Genomic DNA, 22,212 nt, shown 5'->3' with positions numbered 1-22,212 from the left:
GGCCAAGCAGCTGTGGGAACTCTGCAGCATCTACATAAAGACCATAAGCATGACCCTGGAGATGAACACATGTTAAATCATAATTCCACTGTCTCCTTACAGACACTGATTTGAAAAAGCAGTCACTTGCCAGGTGTCAAGTTTGAAGAAGTTCATTGGGAAAATGTTTCTAAGCACAACTAACACATGAAATGAGAAACAGGGACATCAGAGTCAGAGAAAACTCATTTAAAGGAAATACATTTAGACACTTACTAAGGTTTTTGCTTTATTTAAGCAGAGAGAATCAATTCTCTTTTTAAGGAATATAATTGTGTGATATAAATAAACTCAAGAAAGGCTCCCAGTAGGAGCAAGCTTAACTTTACTTTGTATAATGTTCATAAGTTGATTCACAAAAGCTTTTACAGTCAATGTCAGTATAGCAGAAAAATTCTTCCAGGTTCAAATCTCTACTAGGTATTTAATTCCTATATTTAAGGCATAATGTATTTTACATTAAGAATGAATGGGCAGGGCATGGTGGCTCACGCCTGTAATCACAGCACTTTGGGAGGCAGAGGCAGGTGGATCACCAGCGATCAGGAGTTCAAAACCAGCCTGGCTAACACGGCGAAACCCGTCTCTACTAAAAATACAAAAATTAGCTGGGTGTGGTGGTGTGCGCCTGTAATCCCAGCTACTCAGAGGCTGAGGCAGGAGAATCGCTTGAAACTGGGAGGCAGAGGTTGCAGTGAGCCAAAATTGTGCCATTGTATTCGAGCCTGGGTGACAAGAGTGAAACTCTGTCTCAAAGGAAAAAAAAAGAATGAATGGTATCTTTTTAACTTTTAAATAGTGTTTCAAATAGTCTATAAGCCAATAAGTAGTAATGAGTGTTTTGATGAAAAGATTTTATAATAAGTTTTATACTACAGTTCTGGCAGCTGGGCTTGATTTAATTGTTCTACACATTGATATTAAATTAGCCAAAACAGCTAAAACCCACATGGAATTCAAAATTTCATTTCCTCAATCCCCAACATTTTTTTCCCCTGATTTTATGCTCTGTAGTATTAGAAAAATACTAATTTTCCCACATGAGCTCTTGAATGTAAACATTATACAAATATATATAAAAGCTAGATTAATCTTTATCTGGCTTTATCTGGATCTATATAGTTTAACCTTGTTGGAATGACGTTTTGATTTTCTTCTTGTTCATATGGGGAAAAAGGCAGAATGGAAGCTGAAATCTAAAGTACCCTACATATCCCTAAGCTAGCCATTAGTTTCAACTCTCACCAGCATACACTAAGTAGAGCTGCTCACAGGGGGAAAAAGTTTTTCTCTTTTCAAGTTTTGTTTATCATCTCCATTGGGAAATGCCAATTAATGAGAAAATAGCCACAATTATGACATCCCCAAGAGAAGAGAATCCAAGGGGGAAACTTGAAAAATCAGTAGTTAACTATAGATGGAAATATTTAAAGGTTGCTTCTTATAATATCAGGTTTATGAAAATTAAAACTTACTAGTTCTAATATCATATCAATACTTTTAAGGACAGGGTTGGCCTAAGATTCAACTTCTCTTGTGAGGATTCCTATTCAGGAGTTAGTCAAACGGAAATGCCAAGAGGAAAGTAAACTGACATTCATTAATTTGTTTACTGTTTCTTTTCTTTTTTTCTTTTCATTTTAAGAGCAGAAAATTTGCCCTGGTTTCTGTGACCCAAATTCTCTTTCCTACTCATGAGGTAAAGCATTCTTGCGTGCATGCTGACTGTCCTCAAATATTAGGCTTGAGGCTCTGTGGCCAATGGGAGGTTAGATTTCAATGAAAAGGGAACAGATGTAGATTTGGGTTAAGTTTCTTCAGGATCCTGTGCTGGAAAAGCCCCTTAACACATTACTGTCATCATAGTAACAGCCAATTCCATCTGCATAGTAATCCTTGCTTTATTCTTCTTGTCTGAGCCAAGTTATATTGTGACTCACTCGTCTACCCTCTCAATCGTTACTCCCTTTGCTGAAAAAAAGGCAGTCAACTACTGTGGCAACAAGGTAGTTAGTGAACTGGCAAACAGGCCTGTTGTGCTGGTATTTAAATGACTGAAGAATGTTTAGTTTTAACTCCAAGATACTTTACTCTTGATGTCTCACCATCAGTACTAGTATCTTACACTGGTATTTCTAGAAGATTAAACAATGGGATCCCACCTGTCTTGACTGGAAAGTGGAAAGCTGACATTTTTCTTTCATCATTTTAAATATATTTCATAGTCTCATTCAGACTGTTCTATCTTAAGTTCTTAGTGGGGGTGGGGACAGTACCAGTCCTCCTCTTTGCAATGTCTTTTGACTATCCTTCACAGTGCATCTTTCTCTCTCTCTCCTGTTAAAGTGTGAGCTCACTTTCAGTAGAGATTTTCTTTTCAGTTGGGGGTATTGAAGCCCCTAAATTTTACAACTGTTGTTAAAGGGCTACTTGGTATTTGCTTCTGACAGGACTCTAGGTTTCACCAGTCCTGGGCCAATTTTACATTAATGTATTGATTTGGAGGTTACTACATCTACGTAAGTAGTGTAAATTTGGACTATATAACTCACCTATGGTATTGATTGGGCCTTGAATTTCTCATAAGGGGCTATACCCAGAACCCAGCTCAGAACTTTCCTGTCATTTTTGGGGGATGGCGAAAACATTTTCCTAGTTCTCCTTTCTTTGAGGGAGCTGCCCTTCCAGGGTCTCTGCTTTATGCAGGGATCGATTACAGTTCCCCATTTCAGGGTAGCCCAAGGCTTTCTTGCTGTTCTTGTGAACATTAAAACCATAACCGCTAGCAACCTCCAGGGTTGCTACAGCTCTGACTTATGAGCTTACTGCTCTGCCTTCATGCTGCCTGAAGCCCAGAAGGTTTATATTTCAAAGGAAACTTCAAGGTAGGTGAAAACTGAATGAAATTCTAAGCTGATACCCAAGCATTCTAAAAAATTCAACATTTTCAAGATAAAGAGGCTCTTGTATACCAGATAAAATTCCTCTAAGATGCTGTTATACTTATCATAGATACATGCTAATGGGGTCTTGTGGTCCAGTGTTCAATGATAACCTCCATATAAATCTCTTCTTATATGAATGACATTCAAATTTTGCTGTAAAAGTCTTAAGGAAAAAAGGTGTACAAATAAGAAGAAAAAAGTTTCTAAATGTTTGTTGAGTAAAAGAATGAACATCTATGTCACGCATGACTTTTGTTTTTCTTAACAACAAAACATAAAACTCTCGTCCACAAAGATTTATCTCAAATCCTATTCCATGACTAACTCAAACCTAAGGAAGAAAGAGGGACTTTTTTACACGTAAATGAAAAATTGGGCTGGGCACAATGGCTCACGCCTATAATCCCAGCACTTCGGGAGGCCCATGTGGGCAGATTACTTGAGGTCAGGAGTTTGAGACCAGCCTGACCAACATGGTGAAACCCCATCTCTAGTAAAAAATACAGAAATTAGCCAGGTGTGGTGGCTTGGGCCTGTAATCCTAGCGACTTGGGAGGCTGAGGCAGGAGCATCGCTTGAACACAGGCGGCGAAGACTGCAGTGAGCCGAGATCGTGCCACTGCACTCCAGCCTGGGCAGCAGCGCGAGATTCTGTCTTTAAAAAATAAAATAAAAAATAATAATAATAATAATAATTGGTAAGATATTAACTTGTACCACCTGAGTGAAGTAAAACTCTGACCTGGAGGTTATTCAGAGGTTCCATCTTCATGACTGGGCCCAAAGTATTGAGAGGCAGGGAGACATCAATGCTCTGGTTTGGCATCAGTGGTGTATGGATGGCCAGAGGAGTGCTGGGGATGACACCAAAGCTAGAAGAGGGGATACATAAATCACAGAGGTTAATCAAGAGGTAGGATTTAGGCTGGGTGTGGTGGCTCACGCCTATAATCCCAGCATTTTGGGAGGCTGAAGTGGGTGGATCACCTGAGGTCAGTCAGGAGTTCAAAATCAGCCTGGCCAACATGGTGAAAGCCCGTCTCTACTAAAAATACAAAACATTAGCCAGACTTGGTGGCGGGTGCCTGTAATCCCAGCTACTTGGGAGGCTGAGGCAGGAGAATCGCTTGAACCTGGGAGGCAGAGGTTGCAGTGAACCGAGAGTGCGTCATTGTACTCCAGCCTGGGCAATAAGACCAAAACTCCATCTCAAAAAAGAAAAAAAAAAGAGGGAGGATTTTGCCATATCTTTGAGTTTTAATGGCATTTTGCTCCATTAAAAGGAAAACTTTTTTTTTTTTTTTTTTGAGATAAGGTCTCATTCTGTCACCCATGCTGGAGCAAAGTGGCGTGATCTCAGCTCACCACAGCCCTCACCTTCCAGGTTTAAGTGATCCTCACACCTGAGTCCCCCAAGTAGCTGGGACTATAGGCATGCACCATCATGCCATGCTAATTTTTGTATTTTTAGTAGAGATGGGGATTCACCGTATTGGCCAGGTTGGTCTCAAACTCCTGAGCTCAAGCAATCTGGTCATCTTGGCCTCCTAAAGTGCTGGGATTACAGGCAAGGAAACAAAATTTTTAATACAATTAAATAAAAGGGGTAGCAGGAATCAAAGTGCTCAATTCCAATTTGCTGTAACATTGGTTACATCATAACTTCTGTTTTCCATTAAATGGATTGGAGGAAGAAAATATCCATAAATGCAGAACTGCTTTGCTAGTGCTATGACTCTGAAAGTTTATTCTCTTTAAAATGTCACTAAAGGGACAGGTTTGATAATACATTTTTAATAAGTCTTTCCTTAGATAATTCTTCGGAGAAAGAAGAATTTCTTTCTCCTGAGGCCAGGTGTGGTGGCTCACGCCTGTAATCCCAGCACTTTGGGAGGCTGAGGCAGGAGGGTCACTTAATACAATGAGACCCTGTCTTTACTGCCCACCCTCCACCAAAAAAAAGTAATAAAAGAAAACAAATTAGCTAGGCATGGTGGCACATGCCTGTAGTCCTAGCTATTCTGGGGGCTGAGGGAGGAGAATCGCTTGCTTGATCCTGGGCATTAGAGGTTGCAGTGAATTGTGACTGCATCACTGCAGTCCAGCCTAGATGACAGAGCGAGACCCTGTCTTTAAAAAAACAAAACCAAAAAAACCCCAAAACCAATTTCTACTCTGTAAAGAGAAGTACAATAAATTATTTTACAGGCCTGATAACCTGCCTGATAAGTCCAGAGGATTATTTACTGGTAATTCTCACTTTCCCTTTTTTTTTCACTTACACAGGACACAATCACTGGGAAAGAGCTAGTCTAAATGGAATTGACTGGCTTATAAATTCCAAATAGTTAGGGTAAGTTGTGGAGCCAAACATGGCCACTTTCTAAGCTTCAGGCAGGCAATGTATAGCCACCAGTTTTCTCCAGGAAAACTTGTTTAATAATACAAGAATGGTAAAGAGATGGGAAACTCAGCCTGAATCTGAAGTTAAATAGAAAACAAATACATGTGTGGGAAGACAGATGGTCTGAGAAGCATAAGGATAAAATTTTATAGGCTAGGGCTGGGGACAGTGGCTCACAATTGTAATCCCAGCACTTTGGGAGGTGGCAGTGGGTAGATCACTTAAGGCCAGGAGATCGAGACCAGGCTGGCCAACATGGTGAAACCACATTTCTACTAAAAATACCACAAAAATTAGCTGGGTAGTAGGCACCTGTAATCCTAGCTACTCAGGAGGCTGAGGCAGGAGAATCGCTTGAACCTGTGAGGTGGAGGTTGCAGCGAGCCAAGATTGTGCCACTGCACTCCAGCCTGGGCGACAGAGCGAGACTCTGTCTTAAAAAAAAAGAAAAAAAGAAAAAAATTATAGGCTAGGCATGGTAGCTCACGCCTATAATCCCAACACTTTGGGAGACCCAGGCCAGGCGGGCGGATCACTTGAGCCCAGCAATTCAAGACCAGCTTGGGCAACATAGAGAAACCCTGTCTCCGGAAAAAAATTACAAATATTGGCCAGTGTGGTGGTCTGTTCCTGTGGTCCCAGTTACTCAGGAGGCTGAGGTGGTAAGATCGCTTGAGTCCAGGAGGTTGAGAACTCAGAAGGTTGAAGTTGCAGTGAGCCTCAACTGCACCATGCACTCCAGCCTGGGCAAAAGAGCAAGACCCTGTTTCGAGTAGGGAAAAAAAAGAAGAAAACAAAATTTTATAAAGATGGAGCAGAAAGAAAAAAGTGGGCCTAGAAGATAACAAACAAAATGATACAAATTTATATTGAATTTATATTCTAAATAGCCTCAGGATGGAAGATGGGACTATGACGTTTATAAAATTAACTAAAGAGTTTATACAAGCTGGTGCAGTGGCTCATAACTGTAATCTCAGCACTTTGGGAGGCCGAGGCGGGTGGATCACCTGAGGTCAGGAGTTCGAGACCAGCCTGGCCAATATGGTGAAACCCTATCTCTACCAAAAAATACAAAAAAAAAATTAGTCAGGCATGGTGGTGGGTGCCTGTAATCCCAGCTACTCGGAACCTGGGAGGCGGAGGGTGCAGTGAGCCAAGATCACGCCACTGTACTCCAGCCTGGGCAACAAGAGTGAAACTCTGTCTCAAAAAAAATAAAAATAAAAATAAAAATAGAAAAAGAGTTTACACAGATACTCTTTCAAGAGTTAGAGTGGCTAAAGAAATATTTTCTTTTTCCTAAACTACACCTTAAGAGTACCAAATTGTAATAATGAAATCATCTTGAGAATTCATATCACTCATTTAGGGATAATAGTTATAAGGCAAAAAACCATTTTATTCTTTTTATTTTGCTCTCACAGTCATCAAAACTCTGTCATTAAGTCAATATTGGGAAACATGGCAGCAGCATAGTTCCAAATCTTCCAAGTGCTCACCTGAGAAATGAAATAGAGGAAACAAAGAGGGAGAAAAAAGTCCCTATAAAGCTGTAATTTCACCTTCTCCAAAACTACTAGTTAAAGAAAGCCCACAGAACTGGTGAGATGCTCTGGTGATACAGTAGGAAAGCACAAGGAGTTCAGAGGAAATCAGCAGTAGTAGCAGGTCTCAGAGACTGACCACAAATATCCATTCTCAGAAGAGAGCCCCATTCCCAGAATAGACCAAGATCAAACAGGAGCAACATATGAATACGGTTGGAGAAAAAAAAAAGGTAGCAAGTCCCTTTCTACCAAGGGAGCCCTGGAGAGGAAAGAGCTCAAGAAGCACCACCTTCTAAAGAGGAAACAAACACCTTGGAAGACAGGGCTTGAAGGCAAAGATCAGCCCTCTAGAATCAAGTTAGATTCAGAGAGGCTAAGAAGCTGTGGCTACACCAGAACAAAGAAGGAAACGTTCTTGAGGAGTAAAGTCTAAAAAACTACCCTGCCTATCTTCCTTTTCTATAGAAATCTACTAATAGCTACTCCTGCAAATTGCAACTCATTCAAATATGAGTATCAAAATGGTAAAAAACACAGCAACTATTCAAAGCTCTAGTATAAAAAAGTGGAAAGACAGCAGTACAACTTCCTTAATGACAAAAAAAAATACTTGAAAAAACAAAACAAACAAACAAACAAAAAACAGTGCTAGCTACCAAGGAAGACCACACAACAGTAAAAAAAAAAAAAAAACACATCTGGGGAAGGGATGACCAGATAATGTAAAGTGAGGGACAGACAACAGGAAAAGGTAAAGGGAGCCAATCTAACTCAGGAAAGAAATAATAAAACAAGTAAATCATGTCAGAAATGAAGACTATATATATCATGAACACAGATGTAAAAAAATTTTTGCCAATGAACTCCATCAATACAGAAAAAAAGACAACACATCCTAACCAAGTAGGATTTATCCCAGGAATGCAAGGTTGGTTTAACATTTGAAAAATCAACTGATGTAATCCATTATATTAATGGACTAAAAAAGTTCACATAATCATTTTAGTAAATGCAGAAGAGGCATCTGGCAAAATTTAATACCCATTCATAATAAATCTCAGAAAACCAGGAACAGAATGAAACTTCCTCAAGCTCCACAAAAAAACCTATGGCTAACGTTACACTTAATGATGACAGACTGAATGCTTCTCCCATGAATTAGAACACTTTTCTTACCACTCCCACCCAACATTTACTGGAGGTTCTGTTAGTACAATCAGGCAAGAAGGAAAAATAAAAGGCATAAGATTGAATAGGAAAAGATAAAACTGTCTCTTTTTTATAAATAACATGATTTATTTATGTGGAAAACTATAAGGAATTTACAAAAAGGCTACTAGAAAGAAAAAGTAAATTTAACAAAGTTGCAGGAGACAAGCTCAATATATAAAAATCAATTATATTTCTATATACTAGCAACAATAAAAAATTAAAATTAAAAATACTATTTACTGCTGGGCCCAGTGGCTCACACCTGTAATCCCAGCACTTTGGGAGGCCAAGGGCAGGCAGATCACCTGAGGTCAGGAGTTCAAGATCAGCCTGGCCAATATGGTGAAACCCTGTCTCTACTAAATATACAAAAATTAGCTGGGCATGGTGACGGGTGCCTCTAATCCCAGCTACTCAGGAGGCTGAGGCTGGAGAACTGCTTGAACCCAGGAGGCAGAGGTTACAGTGGGCAGAGATCATGCCATTGCATTCCAGCCTGAGTGACAAGAGAAAAACTCTGTCTCAAAAAAAAAAAAAAAACTATTTACTATAACATCAAAAATCTGAAATACTTAAATCTGACAAAAGGTGTGTAAGATCTGTGTATAAAAAATTATAAAACATTGCAAAGAGAAATTAAAGACCTAAACAGAGATATACTATGCTAATGGATTAGAAGACTCAATACTGCTTAGATGTCAATTCTCCCCCAAATTGATCTACATATTCACTGCAATTCCAATAAAAATCTCAGCATTTTTTTTTGTAGAAACTGACAAGCTGATTCTAAAATTTACAGGGAAATGTAGAAGACCAAGAACACCTAAAACAAGTTTTGAAAAGAAACAAAGTTGCAGGACGTATGCCATCTGATTTCAAGATCTATTATGGAAAAAATTTTTACATTGACTCTTGATTTACAACATACTTAAAAATGATCTCAAAGTGAATTTTAAAACTAAATGTAGGAACAAAAACTGTAAGGCTTATATTTAAAAACATGCCAAAAAAATCTTTGTAACCATAGGGTTAAGCAAAGATTTCTTAGAACACAAAAAGCATAAGCCATAAAAAGAAAAAAAACAGATGAACCTGACTTTATTGAAAACTTTCAACTGGGTGCAATGGCTCATGCCTGTATTTCCTGTACCTTGGGAGGCCAAGGCAGGATGACTACTTGAGCCCAGGCCATTGAGACCAACCGGGGCAACACAGTGGGACCCCATCTCTACAAAAAATAAAAAAAATTAGCTGGGTGTGGTAGTGCACAGGTGTAGTCCTAGCTACTCAGGAGGCTGAGGTGGGAGAATCATTTAAGCCCAGGAGTTCGAAGCAATAGTAGGCCTTGATTGTGCCACTGCACTCTAGCCTGGATGACAGAGCCAGGCTCTGTCTCAAACAAACAAACAAACAAAAACACCCTTTTGTTTTTTTGAAGAATTATTAAGAAAAGGCAAGCCATGGACTGTGAAAAAATATTTGCAACAAAGGATTTGTATCCAGAATATACAAAGAACTTTAACAACTCAGTAAGACAATCTTCTCTCTCTCCCAAAAAACAACAAAAAGTAAAGATTTGAGCAGATACTTAAGATATAAAAATGACCAATATGCTTATTTAAAAAAAATGCTTAAAATTAGTAGTTATTAGGGAAATGCAAATTAAAATGAGACACTACTACACAGCGACAGGAATGGCTAAAATTGGTGAGGATGTGGAACAGCTGGAATTCTCAAACTTACCATATAACCTAGCAATAACATTCCTAGTTATTTACCAAGGAAAATCAAAAACATATGTCCAACCAAAGATGTGTACACAAATGTTCATGGCAACTTTATCATAAAGATGAAACTGAAAACAACCAAACTCCCCCAACTTGTGAGCACGTCAACAAACTGTATATTCATCAATGGAGTATTATTTAACAACAAAAGGGAAATCAACTGCTGATATACGTATTTCAAAAGCATGATGCTAATTGAAAGAAACCACACAAGATTCCATATTATGTAATTTCATTTATAAAAAAATTATAGAAAAGGTACAATTATAGTGACAAAAAGACTGACTTACAAAGACCAAGGAAACAGACACCATAGTGAACATGGTAAGAAACAGAATAGAAATGAGAAAAAGCAAAAAAAACCAAAAACCAAAAACCAAAAAAAACTACAAGAGAAACAGGATTTGCAATCACCACCAATTATGAAGTCTTTCTACCAGAATATGAGCCTAAATCTGATAAATCTATAATCTGCCTCCAATTTACAAGCAGAATCAGCAAGATTTGAGATTGTGGGAAACTCCACACATAAAAGACTTAATTTCTTCTACAGATAAATTTTAAGGAACAAAACAGAGAGGGAGGAGGAGATAAATTTTAAGGAACAAAACAGAGAAGGAGGAGGAACCTATAGATTTAAAGGGACTTAAGGCACTTATCAACTAATTGCAATGTATGGGACCTTACTGGGACCCTGTTCAGACAAAGCAAACAGTACAAAAACATTAGACTACTGTGAAAATCTGACACTAATTGGATATTTGCTGATATACAAGAATTTGATGTTTTTTTTAACGATTAGAGAGAAAACAGTATATAAAAATAAACAAAGAGTCAATAAATGAATAATTGAAAACCCCAAAGAAGAAAAACAAAAACAAAACAATGGAACAGAACGAAAGAGGTTGCAGTGAGCTGCCGCGATTGCTCTACTGCACTCCAGCCTGGGCAACGGAGTGAGACTCCATCTCCAAAAAAAAAAAAAGGGGGGGAAAAAAAGGCTAGAGATGAATGCAGACTCTGCATCTGCAGATTTCCTTTATTACAACAACAGATTCCACCAACAGCCTTGGCCTATTTATTTACTTATTTTCCCAACAGCCTTGACCTTTAACAAGGCCAGCTCCTCAAAAGTGGCTGGAAATATTGGTAGTCTTGACAGAAAGAAACACAGACTTTCCAGATAGTTAAATGATTTTTAACATGCCAAGCTCTCAAATCCCTCAAATCCAGAGTACAAAATTGTTTCCAAATGATGAGAAATAAATCAGACAGTCACTGACGCAAATTGTTATTGACAAACTTTATTAAATCTGCTTTAAGGGTCCAATTACTACTTTTTATATGCAGGGTTAAATATCCTGTATTTACAAATGAATGGACATGCCATTAAGGTCTAACAGCCAGTTTCCTGCACCATAAAACTGAATAAAAACCACTGATGTTTCAAAAAGAATAAGGCATTAACATTTTACTTCTTCATGCTCTCTTCCTTATTAAGGCAGAGAATTGATTGCTAAAAGGAGGTTGTCAAGGTTTATGTGATTATTTGGTCAGCATATACACTTCCATATTTCTTACATCAACCAAATATGCTAACTTTTCCCACCAAAATGTGAACTTTCAGTCAGAAGCTTTGTTTGATTCACTACTCTACCCCTAGTACCTAGAAATGTCTGACTCATACTAATGCTAAACAATGATTTGTTGAATAAATGGATTTCAGTTAAAAATTTGTCAAAAATGTTCTAATCCTAGAATCCAAGACAGTAAATTAAGTTCTGGTTTCTTCATCGCATTTGGATGAATTTCCCAACAAACTCCCTAGCGCCTCCAGAGTTGAAGCTGATAACTGAAAAGACGTGCAAGAGCCAGGGCTCACTCTACATACAGCATCTGCCAACATGTGAGGTTTGGTGTTCTTTTTGAGATGGAGTCTCACTCTGTCGCCTGGGCTGGAGTGCACTGGCGCCATCTCGGCTCACTGCAACCTTGGCCACCCGGGTTCAAGGGATTCGCCTGCTTCAGCCTCCTCAGTAGCTGGGATTACAGATACCCGCCACCATGCTCAGCTCATTTTTGTATTTTCAGTAGAGACGGGGTTTCACCATGTTGGCCAGACTGGTCTTTTGAACCCCTGACCTCAGGTGATCCGCCCACCTCGGCCTCCCAAAATGTTGAGATTACAGGCATGAGCCACTGCACCCGGACCAATATGTGAGTTTTTAACCAGTGCTAAATGGAAAGTTCTCTTGTTGGTTCTAAGGCAAACTGTTGTCTCAACGTCAAGCTAGGGACTCAGATTTCTTACCTATTCTTGTTAAACTGGATTGCAAAATCTGTCATATGCTGCAGAGCTTTATTGGTGAAGTTCATTTCCATATAGATGTGCCCTTGGCGGTGAGTAAATGTTCCTGAAATCTCCAAGCCTTTAGCCTTTACTGCAGGTAGCCAGACCTGAAACACACAATAAAGCTCAATAGAACCAGACAAGATTTATCTTGATGCTACATATTTTTTAACAAATAAAGAACAAATTAAGATTAACAATTAAGTGAACAAATTCATTTCCTTAGGCAATTATAGTAAATTTTATACCATAAGTATCAATCCAGTGCAAAAGACTCTGGATAGAGTCTTATTTTCTGAATTTTGAGATCGTTGTCAATTATTTAAGAAGCAAATAATAATAATTTTTAAAAACCAGTCTTTAAACGACCCTGGCTTCTGCTCTATCTTTTGTTCAGCTTGGTTATTTTACTGCTTTTAAGAGTACTGCTACCAAGAGGAAAAGAAAAATTCCAATGAGTATAATGTATTTTTCTGTTAGTTTTGGTAAAATGGTTTAAAGGGAACAAACTGCATCTGCTAATGAAAATAGCGTGCCTGTAATCTTTGAAGATTTTTTTTCATCATTTCCAACCAAAGCCATTATTGGTAATTTCCTTAAAGGCATCGACCATGTCTTATATACATTTTTAACTCTTGCTACAGTTTGTGGTAAATAGTAAATACTCAGATATTGCTCATATAATCTGAATGCCTATTCTATCTATCTAAATAAATCATAACACACCCCTTGGTCCCGGAACCTGTGATACATCTGGCCTATACTATGAAAAAAAATAAAGATAAAAAAATTTAAGGCCGGGCGTAGTGGCTCATGCCTGTAATCCCAGCACTTTAGGAGGCCAAGGCAGGCGGATCACGAGGTCAGGAGATCAAGACCATCCTGGATAACAAAAATACAAAAAGAAATTAGCCGGGCGTGGTGGCGGACACCTGTAGTCCCAGCTACTGGGAAGGCTGAGGCAGGAGAATGGCATGAACCCGGGAGGCGGAGCTTGCAGTGAGCCGAGATGGCGCCACTGCACTCCAGCCTGGGCAACAGAGCGAGACTCCGTCTCAAAAAAAAAATTTTTTTAAAATCAGGAGTCATGAGCTGTTCTGACCACCTAAGACAGAATACCAAAGGATCTGTGGGTGGGGAATAATCATGGTAATATACTCAGCCACACTAAAAGAGTGGCAGGTGGTGGGGAGGACCAGGGAATAAACTAAATGTTCATTAACAGAGGAGTGATTAAATAAATTATGGTGTATCAATTCAGTAGATACATGGATTCAAAAGAATATGGCAGAGAAAAAACCAAGGTGCAAAATAGTATATTCCATTGACACAGAATGTTCAAAGGATATAAATATACAGCTATATGCATGATCTTTTTCTTTTGAAAGGACACACAAGAAAGTTAACAGTGTCTATACATGGGAAATGGGGGATGGGGGAGATAATTTTCCATCTTACATTTTCATATTATTTACATTGGTAATTTGTATACATTACTTTTATGTTAGTAAATGAGTGTATCAGATAACTAATAATTAAAAGTCTGAAGATAATATCCAATATAGTAAACCTTACAACAAAGCTACTGAGGTGTGCCAAAACACTATGGCTCAATTTTGAATATCTTCGGTTTTGCTATGTACTGTAATAACTATATACACTCAGTTATCACAGTTATGACTCCTGGAATGGACAACCAGTCTACATCTCTATAGCAGGGATCCCCCATAAGGAGTCAGATTAGTAAGCAGAGAATTCAGGAAGCAACCAGTCAAATTGGTCCTCAGAAAGGCAAGACTATATGAAGCCTGGCCTAGCGGGGATGGTGCTTTTCCCAAGGGCTTAAATGAGCTTCCTTAACTGGGAGTCTCCCCTCTTGAATTTCACTGTGAGTGACATCAAGTAAGGTTAAGACAAGACAAGAAGAGCCCCAATGACACAAACCTAAATCGGAACTCTAAAAAGGTACACTAAAATCCATGAAAACCAAATCTGAGCAGTGGCATTCTAGAATCCATATGTAATACCAATGGGGAAAAGGGAATAAGAGAAATGACATCTCTGTATTTTTTTCTCCTGCTGGTGCACTACATACCACTAGATTTTCACTAGATTGACTTCAATATTGACAAACTAGACAATATTTCTAAACATGGGAACAAAACTCAAATAATTAATATTTCTAATTTTAAGTCTAATTATAAAAAAGTTTAACAAGGATGCTAATGGTGCTTCCTACTGCTAAGTTTGAAGCCACCTTTCATCTTCCTCTTAAGTCCTCCAGAACAAGGGCCCAAACCTTTGATTTATTACCAGTAGAAGTAACACAAATGTTAAAAGTGAAACCATTTGGGTCCTGTCCATTAAGAAAGTATTGCTATGTTAACTCTTTACTTACAGCCTTAGGAGCCACATATCCACCGGGTGCCATGCCTATGCCTGTGGAGAGTTCAAACAGGTCATTCAGTCCACTGCTGACAACAGCAGGTGTAGGTGAAGGAGCAAAGGTTGCAGGCACCGATGATGGGATGAAGGATTGTCCCACCTGCAGGAAAAAAAAAGGGGGGGAGAGAGGAGATTGGGAAGAACCGATTAACAGTCCTTAAAATATTGCTACATATCTTAGTAGTTTTGATAAATCAATTAAAAAAACCATAATTACAATATTCTTAGGAGTCAAATTAGTATATTCTTCATCTTTTTAATCATGACAGTTATTTTTTCATCATTGATAAGACACACTCATTCTGTAAAAGCTTTATCAAGAGAGTACTCAGTAGGATACAGGAACACAGTGATTCAAGATTTTGTGTTTGTTTCCAATTTTAGCTTCCATGATTCTGTGCAAAAGGCCTACAGGTACCCTAAGAAAGGAGGAGTTTGTTTTTATAGAAAGAGGGAGAAGTATCCAACTTAAACAGCAGTTCCATTTCCACCTGGGTTCAGCAAAGTAGTATTTCCTTTCCCATTTTGACATAAATATCTAGTAGGAAGCTCTCCTCTGGGAGATGGACATTCACACCCCCGAAACTAACTCATTTATAAGGAGAGTCTCACTCTGAGTCCAGCTGACCCTCTCAAGTTCTTTCTAGGTGACACCAGGGAATAAGCATTCTCCAGTCAAGATGGAAGGGTCCATTTCCTTTAGCTCTTTAATATCAGAAAGACAAAGATCTCTGTAAGCACTGGAACATTAATCCTTCAAGATGTCTCTACACCACGTGGTGCATGACCCCAACAATTCCAAGTAACCCTGTACTATTTTCTACTCCCCATATACTGTTAAAGAGGTTTTGGTGTGCAATGCTAGACAGCAGCAGTGGCTGGTCGGATAATGTGTACATAGGAAACGCATCAAACAGGGGGCAGTGCTTCTCATGGTGAAAAAAACAGATGGCACTTACTGCCGGACTTCCTCCAATGCCCCCGCCAAGGTCACTGCCAAGCTGAAAGAGAGAAAGGAGAGAGAGGAGAGAGAGGTAGAGTTCATTTAGCTAAATACTAGATGCCCATATAGAATCTGTAAATTGCTCTACCAAGTTGCTGGAAATACATGCCATTCAACTTGTCTCCCAAAGCCTAAAAAAATTGTAGATTACAAAGAAATATGTATTAGGGGAACTAAGTGGTGGTAGTGATGGTGTATTAGTTTGGAGAAAACTTGGAAAGAAGATGGAGCTGGGACATCTCAGGGATGTTTCAGATCCAATCTTTCCACTGGGGTACACAGGCACAAACCCAAACAAGATTTAAAGAGTATGCATATTCTAAGAAGCTCTATCCCCAAGCAGCAACAGTTTTGAATATGCTTTATTTTTTCTTTAAAAGGAAACTTATAGTGGGGGGCGGACGGAGGGGGTGGGGAGGTGTTGGAAAAGAAAAAGCCAAAAAACAAAACAATTAATGTGTTTTAATTTACAAAACCTGCTGCCCCACTGAAAAAGTAAGAGCCAAATTAGTATTGAGCTGCAATTTCAAGCTGCAAAAATTATAGGTGGAACAAAAGTGATTTTTAGAGTTTGGAATGTTCCTAAAAAAGAAAATATTTGGACTGTCTACGGAGGAAGTGGGGAAGCATGCAGTGCTTCAAATCTCTTTCACAGTCAGTTCTACTAAGGAGAAATGTGATTTATTTAGAGATCATTTAAAAAGGACGTTAAGCATTAGAGAATGAGACTAACTGAATTACCTAGCTGACAAGAAAATAACTCCACATGGTCTTAGTCTTGCTTTTTTTCTCAGGATTCTGATAAGATATAATTCACTCTGAAGTCGGTCTTCCTTGACAAAAACATTAAAGAACTCAAGCTGAAAACAGGTGGCATACACGCAATGTAAAACACACATAAACACAACTAATGGAGCTGTTTCAAAAGCAAAATCTACTTTTTCCTACAGTTCCACAGTTGTTTCTTCCTAGTTCTCACTGTGCGTCTAAAACACTTCCTTGAATCATCAAATGCTTTGTCTGCTTTAAACACACTCTCCTTTATAGTCATTTAGTGGTAGGAACTTGCAGATCATTGAGTTGTAACAATTATTTTCTATCTTTAAGACTGGGAAGGCCGGGCACGGTGGCTCATGCCTGTAATCCCAGCACTTTGGGAGGCCGAGGTGGGCGGATCACAAGGTCAGGAGATCGAGACCACGGTGAAACCCCGTCTCTACTAAAAATACAAAAAAAAATTAGCCGGGCGTGGTGCCGGGCGCCTGTAGTCCCAGCTACTCAGGAGGCTGAGGCAGGAGAATGGCGTAAACCCAGGAGGCGGAGCTTGCAGTGAGCCGAGATCGCGCCACTGCACTCCAGCCTGGGCGACAGAGCGAGACTCCGTCTCAAAAAAACAAAACAAAACAAAACAAAACAAAAAAAGACTGGGAAAAGAGGATTTATCTTCTCAATGAACAGAGAGTAGTAGTATATAAAATGGCATTCTCAAAAATCTAAAAATTAATCTTAAATATTAAAAAATAGTGAGGACTACAACAAAGTTTTGTTTAAACCATGACAGAAAATAACCCTGGTGGGTGCTTCATATCTGGCATTAGCAAGCATGCTCTGTTGTAAACTATAAAGCACTCCCAACCAGAGCTAACATTTCCAGAATCTGATTCCTGAAGACTACTTAATGGTTGCACAGGGGATGAAAATCACATACTTAAACAAATAAAAAGGTCATCCTTGACTGGGCGCAGTGGCTCACGCCTGTAATCCCAGCACTTTGGGAGGCCAAGGTGGGCGGATCATGAGGTCAGGAGTTGGAGACCAGCCTGGCCAACATGGTGAAACCCCCATGTCTACTAAAAATACAAAAAATTAGCTGGGTGTGGTGGCGGGTGCCTGTAATCCCAGCTACTCGGGAGGCTGAGGCAGGAGCATCACTTGAACCTGGGAGGAGGAGGTTGTGTGCTGAGATCACGCCATTGCACTTCAGCCTGGGCGACAAGAGCAAGACTCCGTCTCAAAAAAAAAAAGAAAAAAGTCATCTCCAAATCAAGAATTTGAGTAACTGGAAAAGTGTGAAGGGCATAGAAAAGATATTACACATCTGTTTTCTCCCCAGTTCTATAATAGCACACATCTGCAGCATGACATCTGAAATTCCTTTTATTCAAACAAACATTTACATAACATTTACTGGATGCAAGGCATTACAAGGGATATAAAGATGCCTGGCAATTAGGGGACTACATAGGTAAGAATGAGGCTTTGCAAACTAGCCGGAGAAATAAAACATGAGTGCAAAACCATACAGAATATACTAAAGCAAAAAAGGGAAGTTCTGAAGGGAAAAACCTTCCTCTGGCTGAAAGAATGAAGCTTCAAAGAGGTGGTAGTGTGAAATTATAAAAAGCAAAAATGGGGGAAGATCATTTCTCAAATAGCATGAACAAAGGCAGAGAAAGCATGTAGAATGAAAAGGCCAATTAGACTAGAACAGAGGGTTGATATGTGTTAAAAAAAAATACTCATACGAAATAAGTTTGCAAAGGCGGTCTTTAATTTTTAATTTCCCCTTCATAAAAACCTGGAGGTTTCTTAGACTAATATCTAAGCTTTCTAAGAATACTAATAACTATATCAATTATGTTTTAGTAGTGTGGTTTCAACCTTGGATACACAATGGAATCAACCATCTGTGTGTGGGGGTTGCAGAGAGTAGTGCTTTAAAAACTACTCGCCCCCGGAGATGGTAATTTAATTGTTCTGAAGTGTAGCCTGGGCATCAGAATTTTGAAAAGCTTCCTCAGTTGATTCTAATGTACAGCCAACGTTGAAAACACTGCCATTAGAGAACTAGCTATTTAGAATCAGACAAGATTTCATCTGCTTAGAAATGACTTTGGAACTTGTGACTAAAAAGGAAGTCAGGATTTCAGCAGAGAGGCCAGGCGCAGTGGCTCACGCCTGTAATTCCAGCACTTTGGGAGGCTAAGGCGGGTTGATCACCTGAGGTCAGGAGTTCAAGACCAGCCTGACCAATATGGTGTAACCCATCTCTATTAAAAATACAAAAATTAGCTGGGCCTGGTGATGGGAACCTGTAGTCCCAGCTACTCAGGAGGCTGAGATAGAAGAATTGCTTAAACCCGGGAGGCAGAGATTGCAGTGAGCCAAGATCACGCCATTGCACTATAGCCTGGGCGACAGAGCAAGACTCCGTCTCAAAAAAAAAAATTAAAATTAAAATTAAAATTAAAAAAAAAAATTTGAGCAGAGAAGAAAACCCTGGAAAGGATTCTACAAAAAATGTTTCATTTGTCCTGATACTCTGAGGTGGTTTTCAACTTTCTGATGGGCTTACTCCCTCTCCCAACTTATTCTCCCCTCTTCTGGCTAGGCTTATAATCCAAGATTGAAAGAGACAGAATTCTTTATGGACCTGCTTGGCACAGAACAGCAAGAAAGAAAAACACATTGGAAAGGAAACAGCAGTTTTGCTAAATTCAATAAAAGGCATTGAGAAAAGGGATTCATGGGTAGTGTTTAGACCAAAGGAAAGAAAGCACATTCATAGCCCTTATTTTCTTATATTTCATTCTCTTTATCTTTGAATGATAAATGAATATTATCTTAGCTGGAAAGGATCTGAAAGTACTGTCCCCCAGTGCTGCTTGTCAATTTTATTCAAAATCATGAAGAACTGAAAAGCAATCTTGCCATTCCTTTGTTTATGTTCAGTATATCAGATACAACTCAGCTAGAAACATGAACTCTCATCTGACACAGACAGGGTCCAAAAGATATCAGAGACAGTCAGGGATACATAGGTTCACCTACTTGTGCTATGTTCAGAGAGCAAAGGGAAAGGACAATTTCGATACTGTATATGTTTTCTAACTAGCAAGACTACAGCTTATCCAGACTATTCAGCAACTCTCCTCTTAACTGAAAAAGATTCTAACGGAGATTATCCTCCTCCCTGAAACCATGGCAAGGTGACAGCATGATGATGGGTGTGAGTGACTAACAGGGAGATGTCAGCAGGAATGGAAGCGAATTACCCAGTGAGTGACCTCTCCTATCTACAAGTGACAAACAGGAGGAAGCAGATATTCATCAAGAAAAAAAGAAAGCTAGAAAGTGAACAACTACACAAGAAAGCTGTTGTATATCAGCCTGAACTAGACAGTAACCATTTCAGTTCAGTAGGACACTATTTGTTTAAAAAAAAAATTCACTTTGTTGTTCAGGCTGGTCTCTAACTCCTGGGTTCAGGTGATTCTCCCACCTCAGCCTCACAAAGTGCCGGGATTACAGGTGTGAATCATTGCACCCAGCCTGAGATTACTGGGAGGCAGGTTCATCTGTCTGGATATACTGTAAGCCCATACTTATCAGGTAGGGTACAAAATCAATCAAACTAGAACTTGTAAAACTCAGAGTGATATCTGTTATCCAGTGAGCTAGTAGAATACAGGATGGAAAAGGAATAGGAGTGCAGGGTATGGCTTTGATCCTGATCTTAAATGTCTAGATACTGTATTTTAAGTGTCTCTTGGAGGTGTCCACTGACTATTGTTCCCAGGATTGCCTTACTGAGGCTGCCATTTTCTCCATGAAGAAAATGATGTCAATTATAGGTCAACTAAATCAGATACAGAAAGAAGGGGGGAAAGATGCCAACTTCAGGAAAAGAATATTTCAAATACTGAAAATTGAACAGTCTGTATTAAAAGTCTGTATTAACAGTAACTGGGCTGGGCGCGGTGGCTCAAGCCTGTAATCCCAGCACTTAGGGAGGCCGAGGCAGGCGGATCACGAGGTCAGGAGATCCAGACCATCCTGGCTAACACAGTGAAACCCTGTCTCTACTAAAATACAAAAAATTAGCCGGGCGTGGTGGCGGGCACCTGTAGTCCCAGCTACTCGGGAGGCTGAGGCAGGAGAATGGCGTGAACCTGGGAGGTGGAGCTTGCAGTGAGCTGAGATCGTGCCACTGCACTCCAGCCTGGGCGACAGAGCGAGACTCCATCTCAAAAAAAAAAAAGAAAAAAGTCTGTAATTGATACCTAAATCCAAATTTTCTGCTAGTGGTGTAGTTCCCCCAGTCTCCAATCACAGTAGTCCCCCATAATTGTTGTAGTCATTAAATGGCACTGAGAATAATACTAACATTTGTCTACTACCAAAGAGTGGTCACTTTACCACATCTGAAGTAATGCTGAGTGGAACCTGGTTCATGTTAAACTACACAATAATGTGTCATTACACAATAATGTTCAGTAACCAGACAGAAAACGGGTTTTATGGTGACTTATTGTAACTTATGGGCTAAAGGGATTTCGGCATGGTTACATGAGCTCTGCAGAGCCAGGCAGAGCCAAAAGTCCCAGAGCTGAGCCTGCACACAGGCTTGAAGTTATATAAGGGAACAAATCTGCCTGACTCCAAGAAAAGAAAATTTGAAAAGGAATTTTTAAATTTTATAAAGGAATATCATCTAAGATAACCAGTGAGAGGACTGGAAAAAAAAAATCCCACAAATTATTACAATGACTGATCTGGGTTAGCCCCTTTGACGTATGTCTGGCCAGTCCAAAGTACATCTATTTCCTTCTAAAACTGTGGAGCTGTCTAGGTATCTGAAGAGATTCTCTTAACTGCAGGTGTATATCTGAAGCTCAGACATTTCTATGCTCCTGTTTAGAGCTAGTGTCTCTTTTATTTAATGTTTTCTAGAATTTACTGAATTAAAGGGAATCCAAGGAATGCTCCAAGCCATATAGCTTACCAATAACTCTATTATTTAGGAGTCAACAGAATGGTGCAAAAATAGTACACAGTGACTCCCATCACAAACAATAAAACTTACTATTGTCAAAATCCTATTGGTGTCAAAATCATCAGTGTGTGTCTTTCTATCAGAGTTCAACTTTAGATGGCACACAGTCTCTTGTAGGTTAAAGTATGGTTTTCAGCTACTAGGCTGCAAATTTTAATTTGATCTTTAAAAAGCTATTCAAGGCTGGGAATAGTGGCTCACGCTTGTAATCCCAGCCCTTAGGGAAGCTGAGGCAGGTGGATTGCCTGAGCCCAGGAGCTCAAGACCAGCCTGAACAACATGGCAAAACCATGACTCTACAAAAAATACAAAAATTAGCTGGGTGTAGTGGTGTGCGCCTGTAGTCCCAGCTAGTTTGGAGGCTGCGGTGGGAGGATCACCTGGGTTCTGGGAGGTCAAGGCTGCAGTATGTCATGGTAGTGCCACTGCATTCTAGCCTGGGTGACAGAGTGAGATCCTGTCTCAAAAAAAAAAAAAAAAAACTATGCAAAAAAGCATCATAAAATATAACTAATCAAATTGGTGGAAAGACTCTGTAACCACGCAAAAGCTAATAAACTGATGGCTGAGAGAAGACTTGATAAGGAATAGCATCAATGCATTGAGATCATATAAAAATCATCAGAAGACTCCATAACCTG

The 22,212-nt window shown here is 39.4% G+C and overlaps 1 protein-coding gene across 6 annotated transcripts in view; it reads right to left on the bottom strand.

The window, feature by feature from the left end:
- AP2B1 (adaptor related protein complex 2 subunit beta 1) overlaps positions 1-22,212 on the bottom strand; it is a 140,236-nt gene that overhangs the window by 41,496 nt on the left and 76,528 nt on the right. For 3 of the 6 annotated variants that reach the window (XM_015119084.3, XM_015119083.3, XM_015119081.3), the window contains exons 15-18: positions 15,692-15,733; positions 14,686-14,832; positions 12,249-12,394; positions 3,727-3,856 (exon numbers count right to left, since the gene is read on the bottom strand). In XM_015119084.3, the coding sequence (XP_014974570.1) occupies positions 3,727-3,856; positions 12,249-12,394; positions 14,686-14,832; positions 15,692-15,733 (465 nt within the window). The remainder of the gene's footprint in view (positions 1-3,726; positions 3,857-12,248; positions 12,395-14,685; positions 14,833-15,691; positions 15,734-22,212) is intronic. The other 3 variants (XM_077970803.1, XM_077970802.1, XM_015119088.3) reach the window with 1 other exon arrangement.

Source organism: Macaca mulatta, chromosome 16 (assembly GCF_049350105.2).
Source record: "Macaca mulatta isolate MMU2019108-1 chromosome 16, T2T-MMU8v2.0, whole genome shotgun sequence".
Lineage (NCBI taxonomy): Eukaryota > Metazoa > Chordata > Mammalia > Primates > Cercopithecidae > Macaca > Macaca mulatta.
Note: the sequence above shows the minus strand (reverse complement) of the source record. Positions and strands in the feature narration are given on the sequence as shown.